The sequence below is a fragment of the Mustela erminea genome, chromosome 20 (genome assembly GCF_009829155.1).
Source record: "Mustela erminea isolate mMusErm1 chromosome 20, mMusErm1.Pri, whole genome shotgun sequence".
NCBI classification, from domain to species: Eukaryota; Metazoa; Chordata; class Mammalia; order Carnivora; family Mustelidae; genus Mustela; species Mustela erminea.
The window spans coordinates 1,516,068-1,543,914 of NC_045633.1; the positions used below are offsets into that span (position 1 = coordinate 1,516,068).

Sequence of the window (27,847 nt, forward strand, 5' to 3'; positions counted from 1 at the left end):
TTTCTGATAGGTTTTTCATAAATTCCATAGGATTTTCTACACACAAGGTCTGTCCTCTGCAAACTTATCTAATCTAGATGTCTTTTATTTAACTTTTCTGAAATTGCTTGGCTAGAAACTCTAGTACAACCCTGAATAGAAGTTGTGAGAGTAAACTTCCTTGTCTTGTTCCTGATTTTAGGGGAAAAGCTTTCAATCTTTCATCATTAAGTATGATGTTAGCCGTGGATTTTTTGTAGATGTCCGATATATCATATTGAGGAAGTTCCCTTCTGTTCCTAGTTTGTAGTGTGTTTTTATCGTCAAGATGTTTTGCATGTTGCTAAATCCTTTTTTTTTCATCTATTGAGATGATCATGTGTTTTTTGTCTTTTACTTTATTGGCATGGTGCCTTACGTTAATTCACTTTCATATGTTAACCCAACTTTGCATTCCTCATAAATCTCACTTGTTCATGGTTTGTGTATCACATTTTCTAGTATTTTGCTAAGGATCTTTGTGTCTCTATTCATTAGAGATACTGGTCTGAAGTTTTCTAATGTAATTTTTTGTCTGGTTTTGGTATCAGAGTAAGGCTGACCTCATAGAATGAGTCGGGAAGTAGCCCCTCTTCTCTTTTTTGGAAGAGTTTGTGAAGAACTGGTATTAATTCTTTAAGTAGTTGCAGAATTATTAACCAGTGGAACGAACTGGAACTGGGCTTTTCTCTGTGGGTAGTTTTTGGTACATGTGTTTTTTAAGCATTTGAAATGGGGTTAGTATGACTGGGAAACTGGACTTTTAATTTCATTTAATAGATGACAAGTTACAGATGACTATTGTTGACCATATTGGACAGAACAGGTCTTGGACAGTGGTTCTCAATGCGGAGGCACTGCCCCCTCTGGTCATTTTGGAAGTTTGTGGGAGTTTTGAATCTCACTGTGAATGAAGGCATCGCCCTTACAGGCTGAGGGCCAATTTCCTATGCCCGAATGGTTTCTCAGCGTCCCCACAAGACATCTAACAATATGTGCCAAGAATCTAACTTCATTTTACACATGAACTCGAAATATATCTTGCTTTCTTTTATTTTTTTTAAGATTTTATTTATTTGTCAGAGAGAGAGAGAGCACAAGCAGGGGGAGCAGCAGGCAGACGGAGAAGCAGGCTTCCTTTTGAGCAAGAAGCCTGATGCGGGACTCCATCCCAGGACACTGGGATCATGACCTAAGCCACAGGCAGACATTTAACCGACTGAGCCACCCAGGCATCCCTCTCACTTGCTTTTAATGTACACTGAATTTTCCAGGAATTCAACTATTATGTACACCGAAAGAAGATTGTGTTTTGTTTTGTTTTGTTTGGATCTTAACCAAGAGCTGTTCACTCTATTTGGAAAATCCCTTCACTGAAGGCAACACTCATAGTAAAACCCATTGTCTTTAGGCTGCCATTGCAGCTGACTCGGTTACCGTGATTCTAAATACATGTAAAAAGTCTCAATATATATACACATATCTCTTTCAAAATATCAAATATAGGGGCGCCTGGGTGGCTCAGTGGGCCAAAGCCCCTGCCTTCAGCTCAGGTCATAATCCCAGGGTCCTGGGATCGAGCCCCACGTGGGGCTCCCTCCTCAGCAGGAATCCTGCTTCTCATTCTCCCTCTGCCACTTCACCTGCTCGTCCTCTCTTTCTCTGTCTCTCTGTCACATAAATAAATAAAATCTTTAAAAAAAAAAAAGAATAGGCAAAACTAACAGATAATGGTCCAAGTGAGATCAGTTAGTATACTTTGCCATCTGTATGCTGCCTTTCCTTTCTTTTTTTTTTTTTTTTAAAGATTTTTATTTATTTATTTGACAGAGATCACAAGTAGGCAGAGAGGCAGGAAGCAGGCTCACCGCCGAACAGGGAGCCCAATGCGGGGCCTGATCCCAGGACCCTGGGATCATTACCTGAGCCGAAGGCAGAGGCTTTAACCCACTGAGCCACCCAGGCGCCCCTGCTGCCTTTCCTTTCAATAACAATCAAAACCCAGCAACACAGGATTGAACCCACACTTCCTGAAATGCACTGAGGGAGATATTAAGATGTGTAAAGATACTATCCCTGTCTTCAAGGAACTCAGGGGCTATTTGGGAAAATAAAACACACACTCAGTTAAAAAAAAAAATGTGCATGTCAGGTTATAACCTACGAATTTTGCAATGCATCTCAAGGTATTTGTTTTAAAAATGCGACACTGCTTTAACCAGAGCTGAGGCCCCCATAACGGGAGGGGAGGGAAGAAGAGAGAGCGTGGTGCCCAGGACCTGGTCCCGGAGAGGAGTCCTAATGCCACCCTTCTCCTCCGTACCTACCCATCCCCGCCCTGTGCTCGGTCCCCTGCCTCCTCCCAGTCCCCTCCTCTCTAACGATTATAATGTATCACCCTTTGTCCATCTTTAGGAAGTAAAATAGTGTCTCCAGAAGAGTCTTCTGTGGTCTTTGAATCGGAGGATCTGGTTTGGGGACCTCACTGTCGCCAGCGGAGCCACTGCATGCTCAGAGTTGTGGTTTTCTCCTCTGTAGAAGGAGATGAGTAGTAGCTGCTTTGCCTGCCTACCTACAAGTTTGTCCTGACTTTCAGATGCCTTTACGCATTTGGAGTTGCTGCTGAGTGCCAGCAATGACTAACACCTTTCGGCTGGCTGGTTGCATCACCACAGGCATTCAGAGAGAAGCGATTTGCCAAGGGAGTTGTGACTCCCACGTGCACCAAAGGCACCAGACTGATCAAAAGCTCCACCAGGGTGTGCTTCCTGTTCTGGAACCATTAAGGATCCCATCAAAACCTAGGCTTTAACAAAATTCACCTATTAAAAACGCCCATGTTCTGCTTGGCTCCAGTTAAAAAGCCTCATTATCCTTATAAAGGAGGAAATTCTCAGGGTCCCTTTATTCCACTGCCCTCATCCCCATTCATCCTCATCACAAGACTAAGTTGTGTTAATTCAAAAAATTGTCAGGGTCTAGCTCTGAGACAGCAAAGCTCTGAACAGCTCTGATGGCTATGAAATAACGTTGAGGTTGGAATGCAGGCTAGCCGTGTGATCTTGGGCAAGTCACCTCGCCCTGTAGGTGTCAACATCCTCTTCTTTAACGGGTTGTTGTGAAGATTTTAAAGAGGCATTCATTGAGAGAAGTCTGAAGACATGCGTTTTATGGCTCATGATATAATGGTACAATAGTCTGCCATTAAAAAGAATGAAACAGGTCTATATGCCTTATAGAAAGAGCTATAAAATATGTGAATAATGAAATAAGATACAGAAGGACAAAAAGAATGCTATGATTTGTGTAACAAAAAAGGTGGAGAGGGGCACCTGGTTGGCTCAAATCATGATCCCAGGGTCCTGGGATGGAGGCAGTTAAGCATCTGCCTTCGGCTCAGGTCATGATCCCAGGGTCCTGGGATCAAGCCCTGCTTCAGGCTCCCTGCTCAGCGGGGAACCTGCTTCTTCTCCTGTTCCCCCTGCTTGTGCTCCCTTCCTCACTCACTCACTCACTCTCTGTCTCTGTCAAATGAATAAATAAAATCTTTTTTTTAAAAGGTGAGGATAGGGCGCCTGGGTGGCTCAGTGGGTTAAGCCGCTGCCTTCGGCTCAGGCCATGATCTCAGGGTCCTGGGATTGAGTCCCGCATGGGGCTCTCTGCTCAGCAGGGAGCCTGCTTTTCTCTCTCTCTCTCTCTCTGCCTCTCCATCTACTTGTGATCTCTGTCAAAAAAATAAAATCTTAAAAAAAAAAAGTGGGGGGGGCGCCTGGGTGGCTCAGTGGATTAAGCCACTGCCTTCGGCTCAGGTCATGATCTCCGTGTCCTGGGATCGAGCCCCGCATCAGGCTCTCTGCTCAGCAGGGAGCCTGCTTCCCCTCTCTCTCTGCCTGCCTCTCTGCCTACTTGTGATCTCTGCCTGTCAAATAAAATAAATAAAATCTTTAAAAAAAAAAAAAAGTGGGGATATACATATATTCCACCTCTCCATTGATACATCTCTCCATATAAATATAGATACATAAAAAATATAGGTAAAGGTATATATGTATGTTATAAGGATTATAACAATAAGGATCTATCAGATACCTAGCTATCTATAGAACCTTATTGATATAACCCATATACACACACTTATATACGTATCTCTATCCTTTTTTGTATCTTAGCTATATAGAGAGAGAAATGTGTGGAAGATTAGCACTGTGACCTGATAATTATGGTTGTCTCTGGGGAAAGAAGCTGAGGACCAGGGGGTCAGGGGTGGGAAAGAGATTTCTTTATTCTTGTACTTTCTTCTGTATCATTTACATTTTGTAATGTACATTTAATTAATGTAATTACATTCTGTAATCGTGTACATGTTTTAAGAGAAAGATCATCCACGTGAAAGGGCTTGGCACACACTAATATTCATCTGAATCTATGTTACACTTCAATAAAAAATTCACTTAAAAAGCCACCTCCCTGTTAAACTGAAATTTTTTACAATGACTTAGTAAGGGATGGGTAAAAAAATAGAATTCAATATTTTTTTGCAACTTATCAGGGTCTTGGGAGTAACAGGAAGCTGCTCTAAAATCAGTAGCTTTCCTTTAGTGTGAATTGGCATTTCTTCATCTCCAGTGGCATTGATTTTTACATCACTCAGCCTCCTTTCCCTCTTCCCTCGGGCTCCCTTGGCAATTTCTGTGCATTCCCTTTCTGTTTGGGGAGGTGAAGAGGTTGGTCTCAGAATCAAGTGGGGGGAGGGAGGGAAGACGGGAGGAAGGTAGAGGGAGACAGAGAAGGGGAAGAGAGGAAAAACAGGGGTGACAGGTCAAGACATACAGAAAGACCCTCCGCATTCAAACCCCAACGTACCACACACTGACTGTGCCTTGATCTTCCCCATCTCCAGGATTTTCACGCTGTTTTCTCTACCCAAAGTGGCTTCCTCCTCTCCGTTCAGTCTGCTAAATCCTACTTTTCTTTCAGGGGAACACTGTGCCTCCCATGTAAACCCAGGCCCAGACATGCAGCAAATACCGAACGACTAGAACCACCCTTAAAAAGGTAAAACAGGGGCGCCTGGGTGGCTCAGTGGGTTAAGCCGCTGCCTTCGGCTCAGGTCATGATCTCAGGGTCCTGGGATCGAGTCCCACATCGGGCTCTCTGCTCAGCAGGGAGCCTGCTTCCTCCTCTCTCTCTGCCTGCCTCTCTGCCTACTTGTGATCTCTCTGTCAAATAAATAAACAAAATGTTTAAAAAAAAAATAAAAATAAAAAGGTAAAACAGTCTCTGTGCCATTAAAACCCCCGCTGATGGTTTCTCATCTTCAACCCGCCTGGATTTAAATCCACAGGCCTATGAGGACCTGCACGGTCTAATATTATCTGCTTCTATCATTCTTAATTCTACTATTATTAATGCCCGCTCACTCCACTGATAACACACGGGCATTCTCCTTAGTCCCAGAACGTGGCCGGGTTCATTCCTCCCTCGGAGCTTTACACTCGCTGTTTCCCTTCCCCAGCAGAAGGGTTGGGAATGCTCTTTGCCTAGAAGACCATCTGCATGTCATCTTTCTGTCATTCGGGTCTCAACTCAAATGTCCCCTCTTCAGCGGCTCTGCCCTTATTCAAATTAATCTTCCTGGCTAACCCGTCACTTTCCGAAATTATCTGTTCACCGGATACTTTATGCCACTGCAACAGACTAGAGCTCCCTGTGAAGTCAGGGGCCACTGTGTCTTACCCGCGGGAGTATTCCGTGCGTCCGTGGACGCATTCCTGCTGGTTCGCGGGACACGCTGGGCACATCAGCATTTGGGGCACGAAGAGTGAATGCCAGCTAACTGTGCACTGCGTGCTTATTGTGCACACGGCACTGCCCTAAATGCTTCGCGTCTACGGAGTCATTAATTCTCAGACCTCCGATGACGTCGGTGCCAGTGTTTTCGCTTCGTCGTCGGGGAGGGAGCAGCGCAGCGAGGTCAGGAAACGTGCCCAAACTCGCCCCAAGCGGCAGAGGCAGGATCTGAACCCCAAGTCGGCTCTGAAGTTCGCTCGGAGCCTGGCTCCGCACCCTAGCAGCTCATCAGCGTCACGCGGGCGTTCCTGAGAGAAGCCGACTCCGCGCCCCGACCCTCGGCCCCCGCAGGTCGCGGGCGCGGCCGCGTGGAGACGCCGACCGCCCGCTCCGAGGCTCTCCAGGCTCCGCCCCGCCCGCCGCCCCTGGCCCCGCCCCCGCGAGGGGCGGAGACCACAGCGGAGTGCCGTCGCGGACAGAGTTCGTCAGCGTCTCCCGGAAGTGACGCAGGGGCCCGCCTTCCCCCCCTTCCGGCGTTTCCGTCGTTCCGGCTGCGCGCTGTGACTCGCGGGCTCCGGCGGGGCGTGCTGCTTGGGCCTTGTCCTTGGAGGAGGGGACGCAGACCGGGGTGCTTGTGGGGACGAGGGGAGGGCGGTCGGGAAGGGGCGACCTCGGCGCCTTCCTGTCGTGACGCCGGCTGTCCCGCAGGTCCGGCTGCGCGCGCCGCCGCCCTCAGCGCCGTCGCCATGTCGCGGTTTTTCACCACCGGCTCCGACAGCGAGTCCGAGTCGTCTCTGTCGGGGGAGGAGCTCGTGACCAAGCCCGTCGGGGGCAACTACGGCAAACAGTGAGTGGGGGCCCGCGCCGTGCTGAGCCCTCGGGGGGTGCGCGGGGCCCAGGGAGCGGCGGCGGCGGCGGCGGGCTCCGAGGACGTCGAGAGTCGAAGGGACCGCGCGGTTGTCGGAGGGCGGCCTGCGCGCTCCAGGGTGCGCGGCGCGTGCGAGTCCCCGCTCCGGGGGCGGGGGTAGGGTCGGCGGAGACGTCGCGCGGGCGGGGGCTGCGGGGTCAGCGGGGTCAGCCCCCCGGGCGGCCTGCGCGTCCGCGGCGCTGCTCCGCCGCCTGCGCTCGGCGCGGGCTCCGGAAGCCCCGGTCACTCCTGCACCGAAAACCCGAAGTGCTCACGGGGCACTGGGGTCCGCTGGATGCGGCTCTGACGCGCAGCCGCTGGTCCTGTCGGCCGCCTCACCGCCATCGGTTACCGCCTTCTCTGACACTCGCCTCAATACCCTCCCTCTGGGGCGCCTGGGGGGCTCCGTGGGTTAAGCGCTGCCTTTGGCTGGAGTCAGGACCCCAGGGGGCTGGGATCCAGCTCCACATGGGGCTCCCTGTTCCTGGAGAGCGCTGCTAGTCCCTTTTCCTCCCCTGCTTGCGCACGTGCTCTCTGTAGAGTCAAATAAACAGATCAGGATCTTAAAGACAAGTAGGGGCGCCTGGAGGGCTCGGTGCTTAAAGCCTCTGCCTTCCGCTCCCGTCGTGATCCCAGGGTCCTGGGATCGAGCCCCGCATCCGGCTCTCTGCTCGGAGAGAGCCTTTAAAACAAAACGAAACAAACAAACAAAAAACAAATAAATACCCTTCTCCTGTCTCTGTAAATTGAAGTGCTTTTCACTTTCTGAAACAGTGCCGTGTTTCAGGAACTTCTTGCCCTGTGCACCTTTCCTGTATCCCATGCCACTGTTTAATAATACGTTTGAATACACACATGTGCTCACCCAAATAGAACTTTGTAGTATTGCCCCAATCAGAAAACCAACATCGCTTTTTTTAAAGTAGAAAATAATTGGAAAATGAATAAAATGAAATGAATGCAGATATGTTGCTATCTTAATATTGTCTGTCTTCTTTCTTTCTTTCTTTCTTTCTTTATTTTTAAAGATTTTGTTTATTTATTTGACAGACAGAGATCCCGAGTAGACAGAGGCAGGCGGGGGGTGGGGGAGCAGGCTCCCTGCTAAGCAGAGCCCGATGTGGAGCTCCATCCCAGGACCCTGAGATCATGACCTGAGCCCAAAGCAGAGGCTTAACCCACGGAGCCACCCAACTGCCCCTAGTCTCTCCTTTTTAAAGAAAAATGCCAGTAATAGAAGTTCTAAAGCCATTAGGACTTTCTCTTTACTCTTGGCTTCTCACACAGTCTGGAAAACATTGGTTTCTATGATCGAATTCAAGTACCACCTTCTTAAAGCCTTTTCCATTCTAGCTGAAGTACCCTTTTTTCTTGACTTCTTTTAGTACTCGTGTTTTCATGTAATTAGTTTTCTGACCTAGTAAGTAGATACCTGCTTTTATTTTTGTGAGGGTGGAGATGGTCATCTTTGTATGTGCGACAGTGTTTGGTGAAAGGGCATACGTGAAGCAGGCGTAGATGATTGAGTTGTGTATGACGAGGTTTTGAAGAGGAAGCATCGAGGCTGAGCATCAAGTAGGATGGCCCGAGGAATTCCAGTCTCTGCCCCATCTGAGAAGAGAACTAGAGACCACTTGAAAAGACTAGAGCAAGGAAGGGCAGTTCATGGTCTCTGTTTTTCCAAATAGGCCCTTGTTGCTGAGCGAGGATGAAGAAGATACCAAGAGAGTTGTCCGAAGTGCCAAGGACAAGAGGTGAGGCCATGGGGAGGCCAGACGGTGGGGAATCTCTGTAGCAGTGGGGGTTTCTGGTGTTGGTGGGCATGTCCAATGTGGTTTTGGGCTCCCAACCCAGGTTTGAGGAGCTGACCAACCTCATCCGGACCATCCGTAATGCCATGAAGATTCGGGATGTCACAAAGTGCCTGGAAGAGTTTGAGCTCCTGGGAAAAGCGTATGGGAAGGCCAAGAGCATTGTGGACAAGGAAGGTGTCCCCCGGTTCTATATCCGCATTCTGGCTGATCTGGAGGACTATCTTAATGAGGTGTGATTTCTGTGGATGAGGGAGGATCCGGAGGGGATTGTGGACCTGGGTCCTGCTCCTAACCCACTTTGGGGGGTCCTGTCTCCTCTTGCTATACATACGGTACTTCCTGGGGCCTGAGAAAAAGAGGGGTGAAGCAGAGAGAGGGATGTTTTTTGGCCAAGAATTGTAATCATACTTCTTTTCATAATCTTACTTGTGTTGTTTTTTTCTTTTGGTCACGATACACAAAGGATCTTTTTTTTTTTTTTTTTTTAAGACTTTTATTTACTTATTTGACAGAGATCACAGGTAAGGAGAGAGGCAGGCGCAGAGAGAGGAAGGGAAGCAGGCTCCCTGCTGAGCAGAGAGCCCGATGTGGGGCTCGATCCCAGGACCCCAGGACCACAACCCAAGCCGAAGGCTGAGGCTTTAACCCACTGAGCTACCCAGGTGCCCCACAAAGAAGCTTTTAAAAACTAGTTACGTACAGTTGGTGGACAGTACAGATGGTATACAGGTAGCAGGACTCATGGCTGTGGCGAGGCCTGACGTCTCACATTGCCGGTTCTTTCTTCGTCCGCTGACCTTCAGCTGTGGGAAGACAAGGACGGGAAGAAGAAGATGAACAAGAACAACGCCAAGGCCCTGAGCACGCTGCGCCAGAAGATCCGAAAATACAACCGGGACTTTGAGTCCCACATCACAAATTACAAGCAGGTGGGGGTGCCAGAGGCAGGCTTTCTGGACTGGAGGGTCAGTGACCACCCCCAGCAAGACAGAAGGCCATCTGCAAATGGAAGGCGTGCCTGGAGGAGGAATCAGGACATGTCTCCAGGGTGGAGGGGAGGACGGTGTGGAAGGAGCGGTGTTTGCCAGGTGTTTGGCAGGCGTCGTTAATGATTCTCACGTCTCCCTTGATTAAGAACCCTGAGCAGTCTGCAGACGAAGACGCCGAGAAGAATGAGGAGGACTCAGAAGGTGAGGGTGGGGGCCCTCCCTGAGAAGGGTTCTAGCGCACAGCGATTCTCTTGGCGTGCTTGGTTGCCCTCCGCCTCGCTCCTCACCACTGACTCTTCTCTGTCCGTCCCGCCCCCAGGCTCGTCGGATGAGGATGAGGATGAGGATGGAGTCAGCGCTGCAGCTTTCCTGAAGAAGAAATCAGAAGCTCCTTCTGGAGAGAGTCGCAAATTCCTCAAAAAGATGGAGGTAAGAGCCAGGGCGGGACTACGCAGGGTGATTTGACTGCCATGGACCGTTCTCAGGTTCCTGGAGACAAGACAGCTGACTCAGAGTCCTAGGCTTGGCAGGGGTGCGGTTTAATGAAGTCTGGTTTGAGACCAGGCTTCGTCTTGGGTTAGAGCACGGAGCAACCCGGAGCCTGGAGCACTGGATTCAGGGCCGGGGTCTGCCCCCCAGGAGCTCTCTGTGCCTAGAGCAAGGCCTCACTTCTCTCTGGGGTTGGTGGTCCACTCCAGCTCTTCACGTGCTGCTTCATGAATATGCTCTCTTGTTTTGCTCCCGAAAATCCCTGCAGCTTGGGTCAGCAGGGAGACCAGTCAGTCTCCCCATCTTTTTCCTGCTGATTCTCTCTCTTCCTTCTCTAAGGATGATGATGAGGATTCAGAAGATTCAGAAGATGACGAGGACTGGGACACAGGTTCCACGTCTTCTGATTCTGACTCAGAGGAGGAAGAAGGGAAGCAGACCGTGCTGGCCTCACGATTCCTGAAAAAGTAAGAAATCAGTGGTGCCTTGGGCCACAGTGGGAAGCCACTGGAGGGTGATGGCTTCTTCCTTGCAGTGTTTTTGGGTTGTCCGGGCCGACGGAGGGGTCTTGGGCAAGTATGTGGGGTGGCGGTGGTCACAAAGCTAGTGTGTCCTGAGGATGGAATTTGAGGGTCCCGATGTCTTTAACCGTGAGAGGACTCACCACACATGCGGTGTAAATAAGTGTCTTTCGGGCACTAGCTAGCTGCGCACGGTGTCGGACAGTCTGCTTTCCTTCTCGTCTTCCGTTTTCTCGTCTGTAGAGTCAGGGTTACCTGCCCCTGGCTGCAGGGAGAGCTGAGAGTGGTGTGTAGGGCAGCAGCTCAGCCCAGGACCAGCCGGCGGCGTGGCTGCTCTTCTCAGCTTTCCGGGAACACTCTGGGAGCTGGGCAGGAGTCTGATTTGGACTCTGGTTCCAGCCCTTAGTCCTTCAGTAGCTGGACAGCTTTGCTGAGTTACTTCACCCTCATCAGGGTCTTCGTGTCTTCCTTTGGAGTCGGGTGATGCCTGCCCCTGTGTGCCCCACAGCGGTCCGGTATCAAGTCCATTGATAACGGTGCCGCTGCTTATGGGAGCTGTTGCTGTTGTGGGGGTTGCGGTCCTGCTTTCAAAAGTTGGGGTTCCGTTTCTTCAGAAGGTCGTGAGTTCCCTGGCCCTAGAAAGGACTAGGCAAAGGCATTTTGTTGAAAAGCCTTTTTTATTTTGTGCTTCACTTGACTGGTAAAGCCCGGGAAGCAGATGTATCTGACGTATGTGTGTTTATAACGCCTCTGATGCCACATGTGTGGGGTTTTTTCCTCACACCTACCGGTTCTGCAACTCTGCGGACAGCAGCGTGGCTTTCAACAGGCAGTTCAGTTCTGCAACAACCCAGAGTTAACCACAGACCCCACAGGTTAAGGGCTTAGTCCTACGAGACTGCCGCCACCTCAGAAGCCAGTGGCAGGTCCCAGGTTTGGCTCCTGTACTTCTGACCAACCAGCTCTAGTTCCAGAGTTTCCACAGCCCCCTCCTCAGCTTCAGTAGCTCACTAGAGCAACCCATAGAACTCGGGAAAGTTCCTTACTTGTGAAGGGTTCAACTCAGGAACAGCCAAGCAGGAGAGATGCGCGGGACAGCGTGCGGGGGAACAGGCCCAGAGCTTGCATTCCCTTTCCGGGTACACCACACTCCCCGCACCTCCGTGTGTTTCCACCAGCTGGGAAGCTTGCCAAACTCCATCGTTCGGGGATGTGTGTGGAGCTTTATTACATAGGCAGGAGTGAGTGAGTCCTTGCCCGTTGGCAATCAGCTCGGTCTCCAGGCCTTGCTTCCCGCCTACTGGTGGGGGGAGGCTGAAGGTCACAGACCTCCAGAACCTGCCGGTCTTTCTGGCAGTCCACCCCCTCCCTTTCTCTGCGTAACCACGGATTCGCTTTCTATCTCTAGGTAAGTTTGCTTTTTCTAGAGTTTCATGTAAATGCAACCACACAGTTACTTGATTGGGAGGGATTTGGCTTTTTTCCCTCAGAGTTCTTAAGGTTAATTCTATCTTTTATTTTCTTTGTCACTCGCTGTTTTCTACTTTTTAAAAAAAAACTAACATATAATGTATTATTTGCCCCAGGGGTACAGGTCTGTGAATCGGCAGTGAGCCACCCTCTCCCTCCCCAACCCTCAGTTTGTTTTGTGAGATTAAACCTCATGGTGTGTCCCCTCCCGATCCCATCTTGTTTCATTTTTTCCTTCCCTGCCCCCCACAACGCCCTGCCCTGCCTCTCAAATTACTTTTTTCTACTTTTTAAACCATTTCTAGATTGTATACTTTTTTCTTCTCTTACTCATTGTGGCTCCCTCCACAGGTTTGGTAGTTATATTTTATCCTTTTAGCGATTACCCTTGATTTATATTTTTAGCCTGTGAAATTTTATTTTGTATACCTAATCAAAAAAATCTAAAATTAGGTTGAGTTAAAATTTCAGTTGACAGAAGTTGGGTTAACCTTGGGATCCTCAAAGGTCTTTGACATTGCGTTTGAGTTTATGTCAACGAATAATTCAGAGACACTATTTTTTACATGAGTCACAAGACCAGTTTTTAAGGTTGATTTCCAGCCAAGATGAAAGCAAGATTTATATAAAAGGAAAAAGAACAAGGAGAGAGAAATCACAGATGGTATGGGAACAGTGAATTTTGATTGCACGTTTTTTTTCTCATTAGCAATCTAAGCCAACCAGGGTTGGTGTTAGTTGTTAATGGGTTTTCTAGAAGCATGACCGTCTGTTTCCATAATGTCTGCCAGGATCCTTTTTCAGCATCTCCATAGTAAATGAGTCTCTACCCTTTTCCTCATCAGATTTTCTCAGCTTTCGTTTTTTGGTTAAAACAAGCACCTAAAGGAATGAGTTTAAACCAAGAGCTTCTGTCTCTTTTTGGTGTACAGTAAGGCTGTCTAGCAACATTAAGGCACCTGGACATTAGGTGTAGGTTTGGCAGAAAATAGAAGGCCAATCACAGATACTATCAGAAACATTTAGTCTATTAGTTCTATTTAGTTTTTGAATCAGGATATGCCTATCTATGGGAATGCCTTAGAGAATCAGTTAACTTTTAAATGAAATGGATTTTTTTCCTTTTTTCAAGTGGCTTTTCTCTTTAGCACCCAAGCCTGGGGGAGGGGCAAAGGGAGAGGGAGAAGCTTAACTCCCTGCCAAGCTTGATCCCAGGACTCCAGGATCACGACCGGAGCCAAAGGCAGTTGCTTAACCAACTGAGCCACCCAGGAGCCCCTCAAGTAGCTTTTTTCTTAATTGACATACTTTTCCAAAGTATCCAAATACAGTCACATGTTCTTCATTATACATCTTTATTATTGTCTTGGCTGGCTTTATTACAGTTTTTATTTAGGGTTAACGAATTTTTAGCTAAGGAAGTTATTAATGTGAGTTTGGGGCTAAAATGTTGATTCAACTTGCTATATGGACAGTAGAGGTAAATTACATTACCTCTAATCGGACATTAATGTTTCCAGTGTTTCCTGTAGTTGGGGTAGGAAGTCTTTTTTTTCTTAAGATTTTATTTATTTATTTGACAGAGATCACAAGTACGCAGAGAGGCAGGCAGAGAGAGGGGGGAGCAGGCTCCCTGCTGAGCAGAGAGCCCGATGCGGGACTCGATCCCAGGACCCTGAGATCATGACCTGAGCTGAAGGCAGAGGCTTAACCCACTGAGCCACCCAGTGTCCCTGGGGTAGGAAGTCTTAACTACAGTCTGATGAAATCTAGTGTCTTGGATCCCTTCTGATAAATGACCATGTTATTCTCTTAATCGAATGTGAGTGTTGGGGCACCACCTTGGGTGTTCTGAGGGTGAAATCTGAAGCCGGCCGCTGTACGTGGAGGGCAGGGAGAGACCAAAGAAAGAGGCAGATGTCTCCACGTGGGCAGCGGCAGGTTCTGTAAGCAAGGGAGCTAACAGGCGAGACTTGTCTTGGAAGGTGCCAAGGCTAGTCCATCTCTGCACCCGCCACAGGAATCATACAAGTTTATACAGAGCTCTTAATGGGGTAGCGTCACATATACAGTCCAGAAGTCTGGTCTTAACACGTTGCTCACAGGGCTGTGTTCTTGAACCGGCCCCCAGAGTGGGAATGGTGGGCAGAACGTACGTTGCGAGGACGGGGAGAAGGTGAGGGGTCTCCTGTTAGCCGGGGTCAGCTCAAGGGTCACCCGGCAGTTATGTGCTCCCGATGCCCTTCACCAGCGAACTGTCCTGATTTTTTTGAGATTGAGATAATATTTAACTGTCGATACAGTGAGCAAGGTTCTTTTGAAACTTCGATAATATTTAACTGCCGATAATGTCGACAGTGGAGAAAAAAAGGCAAAAAAGATTACTGCAAAAGGAGCGAAAGAGAAGGGAGACACATAATTTTAAAATGTAAGTCTGTCGTCTTGGTTACGAACCTTGATTTGAAGGCGTGTTGGGGGAAGTCATATACCCCCAGTAGCATGACTGTGGGATTTCACAGACATGCTGCCCACTTCTAAGAGTCACTGGCCTCTGAAGGCGAAGGGGTGTGTGTGTGCGTGTGTGTGTGGGAGAGAGAGAGCCTCAGAAGGAATCTGGTGGGAGTGGATGTCCGGACTGTTAGGATCCTAAGCAAGAGCGCATAGGGACTCTAGTTCAGTAGTTGTTGTTAAGAGGGTGTGGAATGATCCCTTCCAGCGTAGTTTTAGGGCTGGCTTATGTTGGTGTCTCTTAATACCTTTTGACTCTTGGCTTCGTATTTAAAAAGAAGCGTAGGGACGCCTGGGTGGCTCAGTTGGTTAAGCAGCTGCCTTCAGCTCAGGTCATGATCGCAGCATCCTGGGATCGAGTCCCACATCGGGCTCCTTGCTCGGCAGGGAGCCTGCTTCTCCCTCTGCCTCTGCCTATCACTCTGTCTGCCTGTGTTCACTCTCTCTCTCTCTCACTCTGAGAAATAAATAAATAAAATCTTTAGGGGAAAAAAAAAAGAAGCGTATTTGGTGATACCCCGTTGGTGAAGTAGCTTGTGTCAGTTGGATTTATAACTGAGAGAGCATAAACATTAGTTTTCTAATTCCTAACAAGATGTGACTATACAAAGGTATAATCTTTCATAGCAGAGAGGTCAAGCCAAATTTGTCTTCCAACTAGAATTTCATAGGGTGAGAGGGGTCCCTGGCTGTCTCAGTGGATGGAGCATGCAACTCTTGATCTCAGGGTTATGAGTTCGAGCCCCATGTTGGGTGTAGAGATTACTTAAAAATGAAATCTTTAAAAAAAAAAAGCGGGGGGGGATTTCATAGGTTGAGAGTTCATTGTGTTTTTGAAGTGTTAATCCTAATATGCTTAGGGCTAGGAGTAAAATTTTAGGCCTGGAAAGTTCTTTTGAAATTTTTTTTAAAATTTTTTATTTTATTTTATTAAAGATTTTATTTATTTATGTGACAGAGATGACAAGTAGGTAGAGAGGCAGAGAGAGAGGAGGAAGCAGGCTCCCCGCCGAGCAGAGAGCCCGATGCGGGACTTGATCCCAGGACCCTGAGATCATGACCTGAGCCGAAGGCAGAGGCTTTAACCCACTGAGCCACCCAGGCGCCCCAGTTCTTTTGAAATTTAAGCAACATTGATTTTAAAATAGCATTATGTTTTTGGGTTTGTTTTTTTTTTTAAGATTTTATTTGTTTATTTGTCAGAGAGAGAGCACAAACAGGCAGAGTGGCAGGCAGAGGAAGAAGCAGGCTCCCCACTGAGCAAGGAGCCCGATGTGAGACTTGATCCCAGGACTCTGGGATCATGACCTGAGCGGAAGGCAGCGGATTAACCGACTGAGCCACCCAGGCGTCCCATAAAATACCATTATGTTTTTTGATCTTAAAGGTTTAGGAATATGACCAAGAGGTTTCAGTTTAATGAACATACTTTGTGTGTTTGCAAAGGGTTTTACCTCCAAGGGAGCTTTTGTCATTAAACAGAGAGCGCTGCTGTGGTACAGGGAGAAGCCCGCGGCTCCCGCGTGCTGGCGTCCGTTAGCGGGCACGAAAGGGGTCCCTTCGGCAGGTTTCTAAGTTACTACTAAAGCAGTCCGATCTTTTAAGCAGTTAAAATGAAAGGTGTTTGTAGATATTTAAGTGGCAGTTGAAGAGAAATATAATTTGAGTATTTGTTAAGTTTGGAAAGATTTGTTCATCAGTATCTATGGAAGTTTGAGATGATTTGTTTTTGTTGTTGGGCTTATATTTCCTTACATAGTATTAAAATGTGGAGATGGTTTCAGACACCAAGTGGCCTGAGACCGCTTTGGGATAGCCAGTGGTCTCTCTTGCTTTTTGGGGGGAATTCTGTTGTCTTGAACAGTTGTTTTTTAAATTCAGAATTTAGTTTAATTCTCATAGTGGGGAGCATTCAGTCTGGGAACAGCAAATATTTTTACGCTGACTGCAAACTGGTTGGTTGTTGGCTAGTGAGAAGATTAGGTAGAGCAACTAGTATTAAAGAACAACACTGTCTCATGGATACAGTTTCCTCCGGGAGACCTGGGAAGTCAGCTGTGGGGCGACAGGGCAGGCTGGCCACACCGACTGGGCTGGCCCCTCTACCTTATTAGACCAGGAAGATTTTCTTAGATGATGTGGTCCCAGGCCTTGGTTCGCTCTCGGCCAGCTTCACATGCTTGGTAGTCCTTGCTTTGGCTGTGGTTACGGTTAACTTTAGTTCACTCTCATCGAATATAACTTGAACCCAGGGCTTGATGGAGAGAAAAAGAGAAGTTCATGAGAAGCAGCAGCCTCAGAGGTAGAGTGGGCTGGCCTTTCATCTTCTCCCTGCTGGCAGGGCTCCCACCACAGAAGAGGACAAGAAGGCGGCTGAGAAGAAACGGGAGGACAAAGCCAAGAAGAAGCACGATAGGAAATCTAAGCGCCTGGATGAGGAGGAGGAGGACAATGAAGGCGGGGAGTGGGAAAGGGTCCGCGGTGGCGTGCCCCTCGTTAAGGTAGAGGCTGCAGTGTTTTGTGTTCTTCTGTGTTTACCTTTTTTTTTAAAGGATTTCTTTGAGAGGGCATGCGCATGTGCTTGAGTGGGGAGGGGGCACAGGAGAGAATCTTCAAGCAGACTCCGCGTTGAGTGCGGAGCCCAGTGCAGGGTCGAGTCCGTGACGCAAGCTGGAACAAAGAGCCAGACGCTTACCTGACCGAGCCACCCAGTTTAATACTAACCTGGGCTTTAGTATTAAAATGAATTGGGAAACCATTTGGAGGAGCACACGGGGGCCCCCCTGGTTGGTTTGGGAGAAGAGTGAAGGCGAGAATGGGTCAGCTTGCACATGATAGGACATGTGTTACCCAGGAGAAGCCAAAAATGTTTGCCAAGGGAACCGAGATCACGCACGCTGTCGTCATCAAGAAGCTGAATGAGATCTTGCAGGCGCGAGGCAAGAAGGGGACGGATCGGTGAGATTCGCGGGCCGGGACTGTGGGATTGCGGGGTGAATGCTCTTTTTCTCTAAGACGTGGATGGAGGTTGATGGGGAAACAGCACTGTCTGGGAAGGTCTGTGTGTGCTTGCCATTGAAGGAGTGGTGTCCTTGGAACATACCGGTCGGCTCTGTACTCTCCCTTTGATCTTAAACCAGTCACTTAAACTTTGGGGATTATTTTCCCATATGCAGAATGGGAATACTCACTTTCTTTAATTTTTGGTAACTGGAGGGGATAGCAGGTTGTTAGCATTATTGCTGCTTCTGTTTGGAATTTATAAAGGAGAAGCAGGGAGGCAGGTGGTGAGGATAGTGGGGTAGTGGGACTGACCGCTGCCCTTGCTTGTCTAAAAGAGGGCACGCTGTGTGACAGGATGAGGTTTTTTGATTTGTGTCTGATGCCTCGCACCTTTCTGTTCCCCCCCAGGGCAGCCCAGATTGAACTGCTGCAGCTGCTGGTACAGATCGCGTCTGAAAACAACCTGGGAGAGGGTGTTATAGTCAAGATCAAGTTCAATATCATCGCCTCTCTCTATGACTACAACCCGAACCTGGCCACGTACATGAAGGTGAGGGCGATGAAGAGGAGCGTCCCGGAGCTGAGCTGCGGGGTGGGGGGGGGTCCGGCCCGGTGCCTTAAAACTCAAGGGCTGTGGAAGCAGTCTTGGTAGCTGAAGGCCCCATGGATTCCTGGTGAAGAGTCTTCTGCTTTTGCCACCTTCACGCCTCGGACTGCCATCTGCTCTCTTGACAGCCTGAGATGTGGCAGAAGTGCCTGGACTGCATCAATGAGCTGATGGACATCCTGTTTGCAAACCCCAACATCTTCGTTGGAGAGAACATTCTGGAGGAGAGTGAGAACCTGCACAATGTTGACCAGGTAGAGACCTAAATTGGCGAGGGGTCGGGGGGTAGCACCTGGGTGGCTCAGATGGTTAAGCATCTGCCTTCAGCTCGGGTCATGATCTCGGGTCCTGGGATCGGGGCCTGCATTGGGTTCCCAGCTCAGCAGGGTCTGCTTCTCCCTCCGCCTCTCCCTCTGCTTATGTCTGTCTCTCTCAAATGAGTAAATAAAGCCTTAAAAAAAAAAGAGAGAGAAATTGGAGGCTAATTGGAGGTGTACGTTGTCTGCTGATGAAGGCTTAGTGGAAACAGAAGGGTCACAGTCTGGCACTGATTCTGGGTTAATTTATTTGCTCCTCCTCGCCTTCTTGTTCAGCCACTGCGTGTCCGTGGCTGTATCCTAACCCTCGTGGAACGAATGGATGAAGAATTTACCAAAATAATGCAAAATACTGATCCTCACTCCCAAGGTAAGCTTGGGCAAGCGTGGGCGTCGGTGAGAGGGAAGGTGCAGGGAGTGACACTAAGGGTCTCACTGACAGTGTCTGGGGGCCGGCCCGTGCCTTGCCCCAGCATTCACATGAAGGGCCTGGGAAGATGCTAGGGTCGGGGGTGGGGGGTCCCCTAAATTTTGCATTTCTTACACGTTCCCTGGTGATGCTGCTGTTTGTGGACTATACTTTGAGAATTGTTGGGGTCGGGCCTGAGTCCGCTTTGCTTGTTTGGCTTGGATCAGAGGCACTTGGGTTGGGGGTATGAATGCCCGCACATGCCGTCGGGGCAGAGTGATGGACAAGGCAGCCAGAGGCTGGAGCTTATATTTTGGTTCTGGAGAGAGACAGTTAAAACAAGCAGATAAAACGAGGCAATTAACAGATAACGTGAAGCGTGCGTTAGGAATTTGAATAGGGACCTGTGTTAGAGATGGGATGGCCGCTGTGGGGCCCTTTGAAGTAAGATCTGAATGAGGAGGGGGAGGTAGCAGAAGAGCTCACGGGACAGGAACAGAAAGTGGGTGTCCGGGGAAGGGATGGTGTTTTCAGGGCACGGTGAGGACACGGCTGGTGGGTACTGAAGGTGCATGGCGGTAGCTGGCTTGATGGGGGCAGCCCGGTGCCCGCTGAGCGGGGGGCTCTCCCTGCCAGAGTACGTGGAGCACCTGAAGGACGAGGCGCAGGTGTGCGCCATCATCGAGCGGGTGCAGCGCTACCTGGAGGAGAAGGGCACCACCGAGGAGATCTGTCGCGTCTACTTGAGGCGCATCCTGCACACCTACTACAAGTTTGATTACAAAGCTCACCAGCGGCAGCTCACGCCCCCTGAGGGCTCCTCAAAGGTGAGTCTTGTGGACCGGTCCCAGAGGAGAGGGAGGTGTCCGTGCCGATGTAACAGCGGATCTGACTCCTGGGAATGCTCGGAGGTGAGCGGGGAGGGACGCAGGGAGGGCCGGGAGCCGGGCCGGGAGCCGGGCCGGGAGCCGGGCCGGGAGCCAGGCCGGACAGCTGAAGCCTGAGCCGCAGTCTCTGCCGAGTCTCCCAGCGGCACCCTGCCCCGCCCCCCAGTCTGAGCAAGACCAGGCGGAGAACGAGGGTGAGGACTCGGCCGTGCTGATGGAGAGGCTGTGCAAGTACATCTACGCCAAGGACCGCACGGACCGCATCCGCACGTGCGCCATCCTCTGCCACATCTACCACCACGCCCTGCACTCGCGCTGGTACCAGGCCCGGGACCTCATGCTCATGAGCCACCTGCAGGACAACATCCAGCACGCCGACCCGCCGGTGCAGGTAGCATGGGGACGGGCCGCTCTGGCCCTGGTGGCCAAGGGAAGACTGGGCCGGGCCCCTGTCCTGGGGCATACTGGCTCAACCGGGTTAGCTACCTGTCTGGCTGGTGGAGAAGTGAGCGGAACCCAGATGCCCGACATCTCTGATCCTCCTGCCCGCTCACATGTGGGGGCCTGTTCTGACGCCCCTGGAGGCCTCTGGGTGGAGGTTAGGGGTTGGCTCATGTTTATGATCCCTACTGTGTGTCTAGTTGAGGAACACAAGAGAGCTCTTACTTTAGAAGGTGAGAGAAATCTTAACAAGTTGTTAAACTAAGGAAAGCACGGGCCTAGGTGCAGTGCGGTGTGTGGGGACAGGACTGTGGGACCGCTGGCTGTTGTGGCAGTGCGGGGGCGACGTCACATCGGAGCGTTGCAGCCGCGCCAATGGTCAGGTCCTGTAAATGCGTTTGGAACAATGAAATAATCTTGGTGTGTCGAATAGTACATGTTAACCTGCAAATCTGAGGGGCACCCACGCGATGGCGGTTTTTAAACAGCATTCGAATTTGTCCCGTCTTGGTCCCGTGCATGGAATTATCTCAAGTTCCTGATCTCTCTCCCTCTTGAGGCTCCTGGTCTCCTTCCGGTGTGGGGCTGTCATAACCAGCTGTGCGTTTTCTCTGGGTGAATGGTTAAGAGTAGGATCAAAGTGTAGGTGTGGGTCCGGTTTCATAAGAAACCCCAAAATGGTTACATCACTTTACACTCCTCCCGGACCGTGTGCGTGTTTACTCTTTGTTGATACCTGGCGCTGTCGATCTAATTGAAGCCACGTTGGTTGTTGAATGGTGTCTCCTGTGGTGTTGGTTCCTAGTCCCTGATAACCCCTGAAACCGACCACTTTTTATTATAATCTGACGTTTGTCAGACAAATGTTTTTCAAATATTTTTTTCCTGTGTGTGTTCTGCCTATTCATTTTTAACACCATGTCTGGTGGTATAGTCTAATGTAACAGTTTTTTCTTTCATGCTTATTTTTGGGGTCTTAGCTAAAGAAACTTCAATAATTCATGAAGATACTTTTGTTTTTTCTTAACCTTTTGTTATTTTTTTGAAAGTTCTTAAAGGCTTTAGCTTTCACGTTTAGATCTATGGTTTTGATACGTGGTATGAAGTCAGGGTCAAAGACGTTCTTTCCCCATCGATTGTTTTGGTGCCTTTGTGGAAAACCACATGAAAAAAACCAGAAGGCCTCATAATTGTAAGTGTATTTTTGTTCTGTTCTGTTCTGTTCCATTCATTCATCTCTGTGTCTTTGTGCCAGTCCCACACTGGCTTGATGACTCTGACTGTGAGTCTTGAAGTCAGGTAGTATGAGTCCTTCCACCTGGTTTTTTCCTAAGAATTCTCACATAAATTTTAGAATTTTCTTGTCATTCTCTACAAAAATGCCTACTGGAATTCTGTGGACTCTAAATCAGTTTTGAGAGGATTAACATCTTAATAACAATCCAGTCTTCCAGTCTTACACCTTATTTCATTTTGAATTTCTCTCTGCAGTATTCTGTGGTTTTCATTTTTTTCAGAAATTATTCCTCAAAGGTTGTCTTGTCAGTTAAGCACGGACTCTTGATTTTGGCTCCAGTCATGATCTCAGGGTCATGAGATCGAGCCCTGCACTGGGCTTTGCGCTGGGTGTGAAGTCTGCTTAAGATTCTCTCTCTCCGCCTCGGTGGCTCAGTGGGTTAAGCCTCTGCCTTCGGCTCGGTCGTGATCTTGGGGTCCTGGGATCGAGCCCCGTATCGGCCTCTCTGTTCAGCGGGGAACCTGCTTCCCCTCCCCGCGCACCCTACCCCCCTTCTGCTTCTCTGCCTACTTGTGATCTCTCTTCTTTTCTCTGTCAAATCAATAAATAAAATCTTTAAAAAAATAAAATAAAATAAAAATAAGAAATTCTCTCTCCCTCTTCCACTGTCCCCTTCCTCCACCCCCACTTTCTCTCTCTGTTTCTCTACAAAAAAAAAGAAAAAAAGAAATTATTCCTGAATATTAGGACTTCCACTGCTATTGTAAATGTTACTGTTTTTTTATCTCATTTTCAATTGTTAATTACTGATATATAAAAATAGAATTCATTTTTGTATTTTGGCCTTGAATGCATCTGTTTTGCTAAATTCACTTGATCAGTTTAGCTTCTCTGCTGAAATTACCATGTCATTTGCATACAGACAGTTTTATTACTATACTAGTCTTTATGACTTCCCTTTTTTAAAAAAAATTTTTTTAAGTTTTTATTCATTTATTTGAGAGAGAGAGCGCGTGCGCACAGGCGGGAGAGAGGGGCTGGATAGGGAAAAGCAGGCTCCCCGCTGAGCCGGGAGCCCCGTGCAGGGCTTGATCCCGGGACCCTGAGATCATGACCTGAGCCAGAGGCAGAGGCTTAGCGACCAAGCCACCCAAGCGCCCTTCTGTTTTTCTTTCCTTCTTGCCACTTTGCCATCACTCAGATCTCCAGTATGTAGTGCTTCACAGAGGTAGCGAGAGCAAGCATCTTGCCTTGTCCCCAGTCTTAGGGAAGTGGTCAGCATTTTACCCTGGAGTATAAGGTTAGCTGCAGTACTTCCGTAGATGCACTTTCTCAGATTGATGAAGTTCTCTTCTGATCCTAGTTAACGGAGAATTTTTGTCCTAAAATAGATGTTGAATTTTACTTAGAGCTTTTTCTGCATCAACTGAAATGATGCAGTTTTTTCTCCTTTATTGTGTTCAGACGGTGAGTAACCATGATTTTGGATTTTTGTATCTGCTTTTCATTCCAGACATATGGCCTGTTTGATCATGATCTGTTATCTCTGTTCTATACAGCTGGATTTTGTGTGCTAATGTTTTTTCAGGCTCTTTGTCTCTGGGTTCAGGACTGGTACTGACCTGTATACTTTTATTGTCATCAATAAAGACTTTATCCACCCCCCCATTTATACTACTTAAAATCTTCCCCTGTCTTCATGAGTGGCAGGTCCAAATTTTCAGTTGCCTCGGCTAGAAACCTCAGTCAAACTCCATTCTTGTTTTTCTCCGACGTCCCTCGTCTGATCCCCGCCCGCGCCACCTGTGCTCGGAGTCCGCACCTAACCACTTACCAGCTCCGCTGCTGCCCTCTGGTCAGAGCCACCGTCATCTTCCGGTCTCTGCTTCTCTCTTCCTTCAGGCTCTTCCTAATGCAGCAGCCAGGCTTAACGCTGTTAACTCAGATGATACTTACTTTCTCAAAACCTTCCCATGGGCTCCCCTCCTAGAAGCATCCCCGTGGCATACGGGGCCGCGTGCTTGCCTGTCCGGTTCATGCTCACACCTTCACACTTGCAGCCGGATGGCTCTCCTGGTCCCTTGAGTACGCCTGGCACGGTTTTCCACAGGAGCCTTTTTGCATTGACTTTTCCTTTTTTCTAGAATACTCTTCTTCCAGATACCTGCATGACTTGGTCCCTTTTTTTCTGTCAGGTGTTTATTTAAACTCACTCCCCTGAGAATGAGGCCTCCCCTAGTTACCCAGTATAAAATTGAGTTCCTGCCACCACCACACAGCTCCCTTCTCAACTCCCTCCTCTGTTTTCTTTTTCTCCTTGGCATGAGTCCCCTTCTGCATACTGGGGTTATTTTGTCCTCCGCCCCCTTAGCCCTAGCACGTCAGCTCCGTGGGAGGACGGGGACTTGTCAGTTTTGTTCTCTGTCCCAGCCCCTAGCCTAGCGCTCGGGAGCCTGGGGGTGCTCGGCGTACATTTGCAGACCGGGTGGACGGCTTGCCTTGTGGCGGCCCCTTCTGAGCCCCTTGCCCCTCGTTCGCAGATCCTGTACAACCGCACCATGGTGCAGCTGGGCATCTGTGCTTTCCGCCAAGGCCTGACCAAGGACGCGCACAACGCCCTGCTGGACATCCAGTCGAGCGGCCGGGCCAAGGAGCTGCTGGGCCAGGGGCTGCTGCTGCGCAGCCTGCAGGAGCGCAACCAGGAGCAGGAGAAGGTGGAGCGGCGCCGGCAGGTGCCCTTCCACCTGCACATCAACCTGGAGCTGCTGGAGTGTGTCTACCTGGTGTCCGCCATGCTCCTGGAGATCCCGTACATGGCCGCGCACGAGAGCGACGCCCGCCGCCGCATGATCAGCAAGCAGTTCCATCACCAGCTGCGGGTGGGCGAGCGACAGCCCCTGCTGGGTGAGTGTGGGCCCTGCGGCGCCGCGGACTTGCTCACTCGCCCCTCGGTGCCTTGTCTGCATTTGTTTTTAAGATTTTATTTATTTATTTGAGAGAGAACATGTGTGCACAAGCAGAGGGGGAAGGGGGGGGGGAGAGCAGGTTCCCTGCTGAGCCTGGAGCCCGATGCGGCGCCCGATCCCAGCATCCTGGGACCACGATCTGAGCCAAAGGCAGGCATTTAACCAGCGGAGCTACCCAGGTGCCCAGAGGCTTTGTTTTATGCTAATTGGAAAATTGAGAAAGTCTCTGTCTCACTGCAGTCCCTGCCTCTTTATGACTGCCAGGGATCAAAGGGCAGTTTCGGGTTCGGGTCTCTGCTACTTTTGGTTTTGTAGGGAAATAGTCTTTGAGCCTCTAACCTTGTCTTTTTAAAGTGACAGAGTAGAAGCTGATCGGAAGGGTTGTGTTCTCTTCCTCACGCTGACCCTCAGTCATACGTTACTCTCCGGGGCTGATCTCTTACACCTTGGAGCTTGCTCCCTGTGCTGGGACCTGCCGTGTTCATGTTTCTTGACGCCTGCCATCCATTCCATTCGTAAAGTTTTTTGCACTTTTCGTTGTCTACTCTGAACTCCAGTTACTCTTGCTTGCCATGTTTTCTTTTCCTGGGTTGTCTTTTTAAAGAAAAACAAATTGAAGCAGTGATACACAGCTGTGGTTAAGTCATGAAGCGGGGGTATGAGAAGGAATGAAGTTTGGTAGATACAGTTCCAGCTGAGATACTAGAAAATTTTTTTAGGTTGGGGTGCCTGGGTGTCTCGGTTGGTTAAATGTGTCCCAACTCTTGATCTTAGCTCAGGTCTCGATATCAGAGTCCTGACTTCAGCCCCCATGTTAGGCACCATGGGTGTGGAGCCTACTTTAAAAACAAGAAGGAAAGAAGAATTTTTTAGGCCTAGGGAAATGAACCTCTGAGGATAGACGCAATAATTGCTGTTGTTTTCAAGGGGCTCACCAATCCCCTGAAGCATGCCAGAGACGGATTTAGTCTGAATAAGTGTGTTTTGATAGTAAGTGATTTATACAGTCACAGGGCTATTTACTGGAGAGCTGGAGAGTCCCAGTCCGGTTGGTTGCTCTCCTGTCCCTTGTTCCTCCTTGAGTGGTGCCTGAGGCGGGAGCTATGGTCCCGCGCTCACCCCGGGCCCTGCCGTATTCCCAACCTTTCAGGCCCTCCTGAGTCCATGAGGGAACACGTGGTTGCTGCCTCCAAGGCTATGAAGATGGGCGACTGGAAGACCTGCCACAGCTTCATCATCAACGAGAAGATGAACGGCAAAGTGTGGGACCTTTTCCCTGAAGCTGACAAAGTCCGAGCCATGCTGGTTCGGTGAGCAGAGAGGAGGGCCGTGGGGGGCCGTGGGGGGCCGTGGGGGGCGGGGAAGAAAAGGTCTCCTTCCCTGAAGATTTACCCCCTTTACCCTCTCCTGCCCCACAGGAAGATTCAGGAGGAGTCACTGCGGACCTACCTCTTCACCTACAGCAGCGTCTATGACTCCATCAGGTAGGAGGGCCCTGAGACGGCCGACAGGCCCCAGCCTTGTGGTCCCGGGTCCTGACTGCTGCCCACTCTCTGCCTTCCTTCTCCCCAGCATGGAGACTCTGTCTGACATGTTTGAACTGGACCTGCCCACTGTGCACTCCATCATCAGCAAGATGATCATTAACGAGGAGTTGATGGTAAGGGCCAGGGCGGAAGACGGGCAGGTGCAGTCGTGGGGAATTGGGAGTGCCGATCTGTCATGGCCGTGCTGCCTCGCTTCCACCAGGCCTCCCTGGACCAGCCGACGCAGACGGTGGTGATGCACCGCACCGAGCCCACCGCCCAGCAGAACCTGGCCCTGCAGCTGGCGGAGAAGCTGGGCAGCCTGGTGGAGAATAATGAGCGGGTGTTCGACCACAAGCAGGGCACCTACGGTGGCTACTTCCGAGGTCCGTGGTTCTGTCCCTCTTCTCCCAAGGTCCCGGCCCCCTTCCCGCCTCTTTGCGGTCATTCACGGCCTCCTCCCCTCCCCTCTCCCCTGCAGACCAGAAGGACGGCTACCGCAAGAACGAGGGCTACATGCGCCGGGGCGGCTACCGCCAGCAGCAGTCTCAGACGGCCTACTGATGGCCTCAGACGGCCTACTGATGGCCTCAGACGGCCTACTGATGGCCTCGCTCCTGTGCTTCCGGCCTCTCGGTCGTAGCCCGCGCCCCGAGTTATTAAAGTTCTTAGAGTCGTTACCGTGCGTGCTCCTCTGCATGGCGCCACAGGGGTGGGTGGGACACAGGCGTTTGCGGATTCTGTTTCTGAGCTTCCACCACGTGGTAGGCCCAGGGCGCAGGATGCGGAGGGGACTTGAGCGAGCCTGCTGCTCTCTGCCTGGGACAGAAAATTGTAGTAGCACGTGAGAAGTTCTGCCGGGGCTTGGACGGCAGTGCGTGCATCGAAGTGAACTGCATAGACGTGGAGGAATGGGCAGCGGCTGTGTAGACGAGGTGTGACTGGAGGGTAAATATCAGGAACACATAATGACGGCGGTGGCGGTAGGTGGTCCTTGCCGGGGGCAGGCGGTTCTCCAGGTCGGGGAAAGGGAGAGTCCGTGTCAGCCTGTGGGAGTGCGGTCCCTGGACCAGTGTGGTCTGCCGTTAGCCTGGATCTGATGAGACCGGCGGTGTAGTGAGGAGTCGCGCTGAGAACCGCACCGTCCCTGTGACATGGAAGTGTGCGAGCGTACTTCTTTCTTTCTTTCTTTTTAAAGATTTTATTTATTGGACAGACAGAGATCACAAGTAGGCAGAGAGACGGGGGGCAGGGACAGAGAGCTCGATGCGGGGCTCGATCCCAGGACCCTGGGATCATGACCCAAGCCGAAGGCAGCGGCTTTAACCCCCTGAGCCCCCCAGGTGCCCCTGCTAGCGTGTTTCTGATTTGTAACGTGTTTCCAAAAGTAGTGATTCCCGGGAAACTGGAGAATTTTGTAAATAGTCCTCCACCGCATTTGAGAAGCAGAGACGTAGGCAGAGGAGAAGGAGCAGGAGCAAAGGGTGGGAAACTCCGTGCCTTGGGCTTCTGGAAACAAAATCCACGAACGGATCCAGTTCAAAGAAGAGTCATGGAGCAGCATTGTAGACGATGGGATTGGAGGCCGGAGGGCCGACCAGAAAGTCCAAAACATCTGAAGCCGAGGCGGTTAAGATCTGAGCCGAGGGAGGCGCCAAAGGGACGTGTGGCGCCAGCTGCGGCTGTGCGGCCAGTTGGGTGTGGGGGTGTCGGAGTCAAGAGCGAAAGCCTGGGAAGCCTATGATAAGGCTGTTAACAAGAAGTACTCGGGATAGTCTCTGTGTTCAGGAACAACGGTCTATAAGGCAGACCGAGAGTGTGGTTAGATGTTAAAATGTTGAGTTTGAGACCAGTTTGGGACATAAGCCAGGCAGCTGGAGATTAGGAGTTTGGATTGCATATAAGTGGCTGTACACAAGGGGGTTCCAGAACAAGGATTCAGACAAAG

At 50.0% G+C, this 27,847-nt stretch overlaps 1 protein-coding gene across 1 annotated transcript; it reads left to right on the forward strand.

Annotated features, from left to right (window-relative positions):
- The first annotated feature begins 6,316 nt into the window (after window positions 1-6,316).
- LOC116581500 (eukaryotic translation initiation factor 3 subunit C) lies at window positions 6,317-26,579 on the forward strand. The gene is made up of 21 exons (XM_032328691.1): window positions 6,317-6,425; window positions 6,512-6,655; window positions 8,404-8,469; window positions 8,570-8,759; window positions 9,333-9,458; window positions 9,665-9,719; window positions 9,838-9,947; window positions 10,347-10,474; window positions 16,848-17,007; window positions 17,361-17,464; window positions 17,918-18,059; window positions 18,245-18,370; window positions 18,710-18,803; window positions 19,479-19,669; window positions 19,896-20,120; window positions 23,948-24,311; window positions 25,524-25,683; window positions 25,792-25,857; window positions 25,946-26,033; window positions 26,123-26,285; window positions 26,381-26,579. The coding sequence occupies exons 2-21, from the start codon at window positions 6,555-6,557 to the stop codon at window positions 26,461-26,463; spliced, it is 2,742 nt and encodes a 913-aa protein (XP_032184582.1). The 5' UTR covers window positions 6,317-6,425; window positions 6,512-6,554; the 3' UTR covers window positions 26,464-26,579.
- Window positions 26,580-27,847: the final 1,268 nt, after the last annotated feature.

Excerpts from the sequence above, each read along its gene's own strand:
- LOC116581500 (XM_032328691.1), top strand. The coding sequence starts at position 6,555 with ATGTCGCGGTTTTTCACCACCGGCTCCGACAGCGAGTCCGAGTCGTCT. Across the intron at positions 9,459-9,664 it reads ACATCACAAATTACAAGCAG|AACCCTGAGCAGTCTGCAGA; the intron begins GTGGGGGTGCCA and ends CCCTTGATTAAG. Across the intron at positions 17,008-17,360 it reads GTGGCGTGCCCCTCGTTAAG|GAGAAGCCAAAAATGTTTGC; the intron begins GTAGAGGCTGCA and ends TGTGTTACCCAG.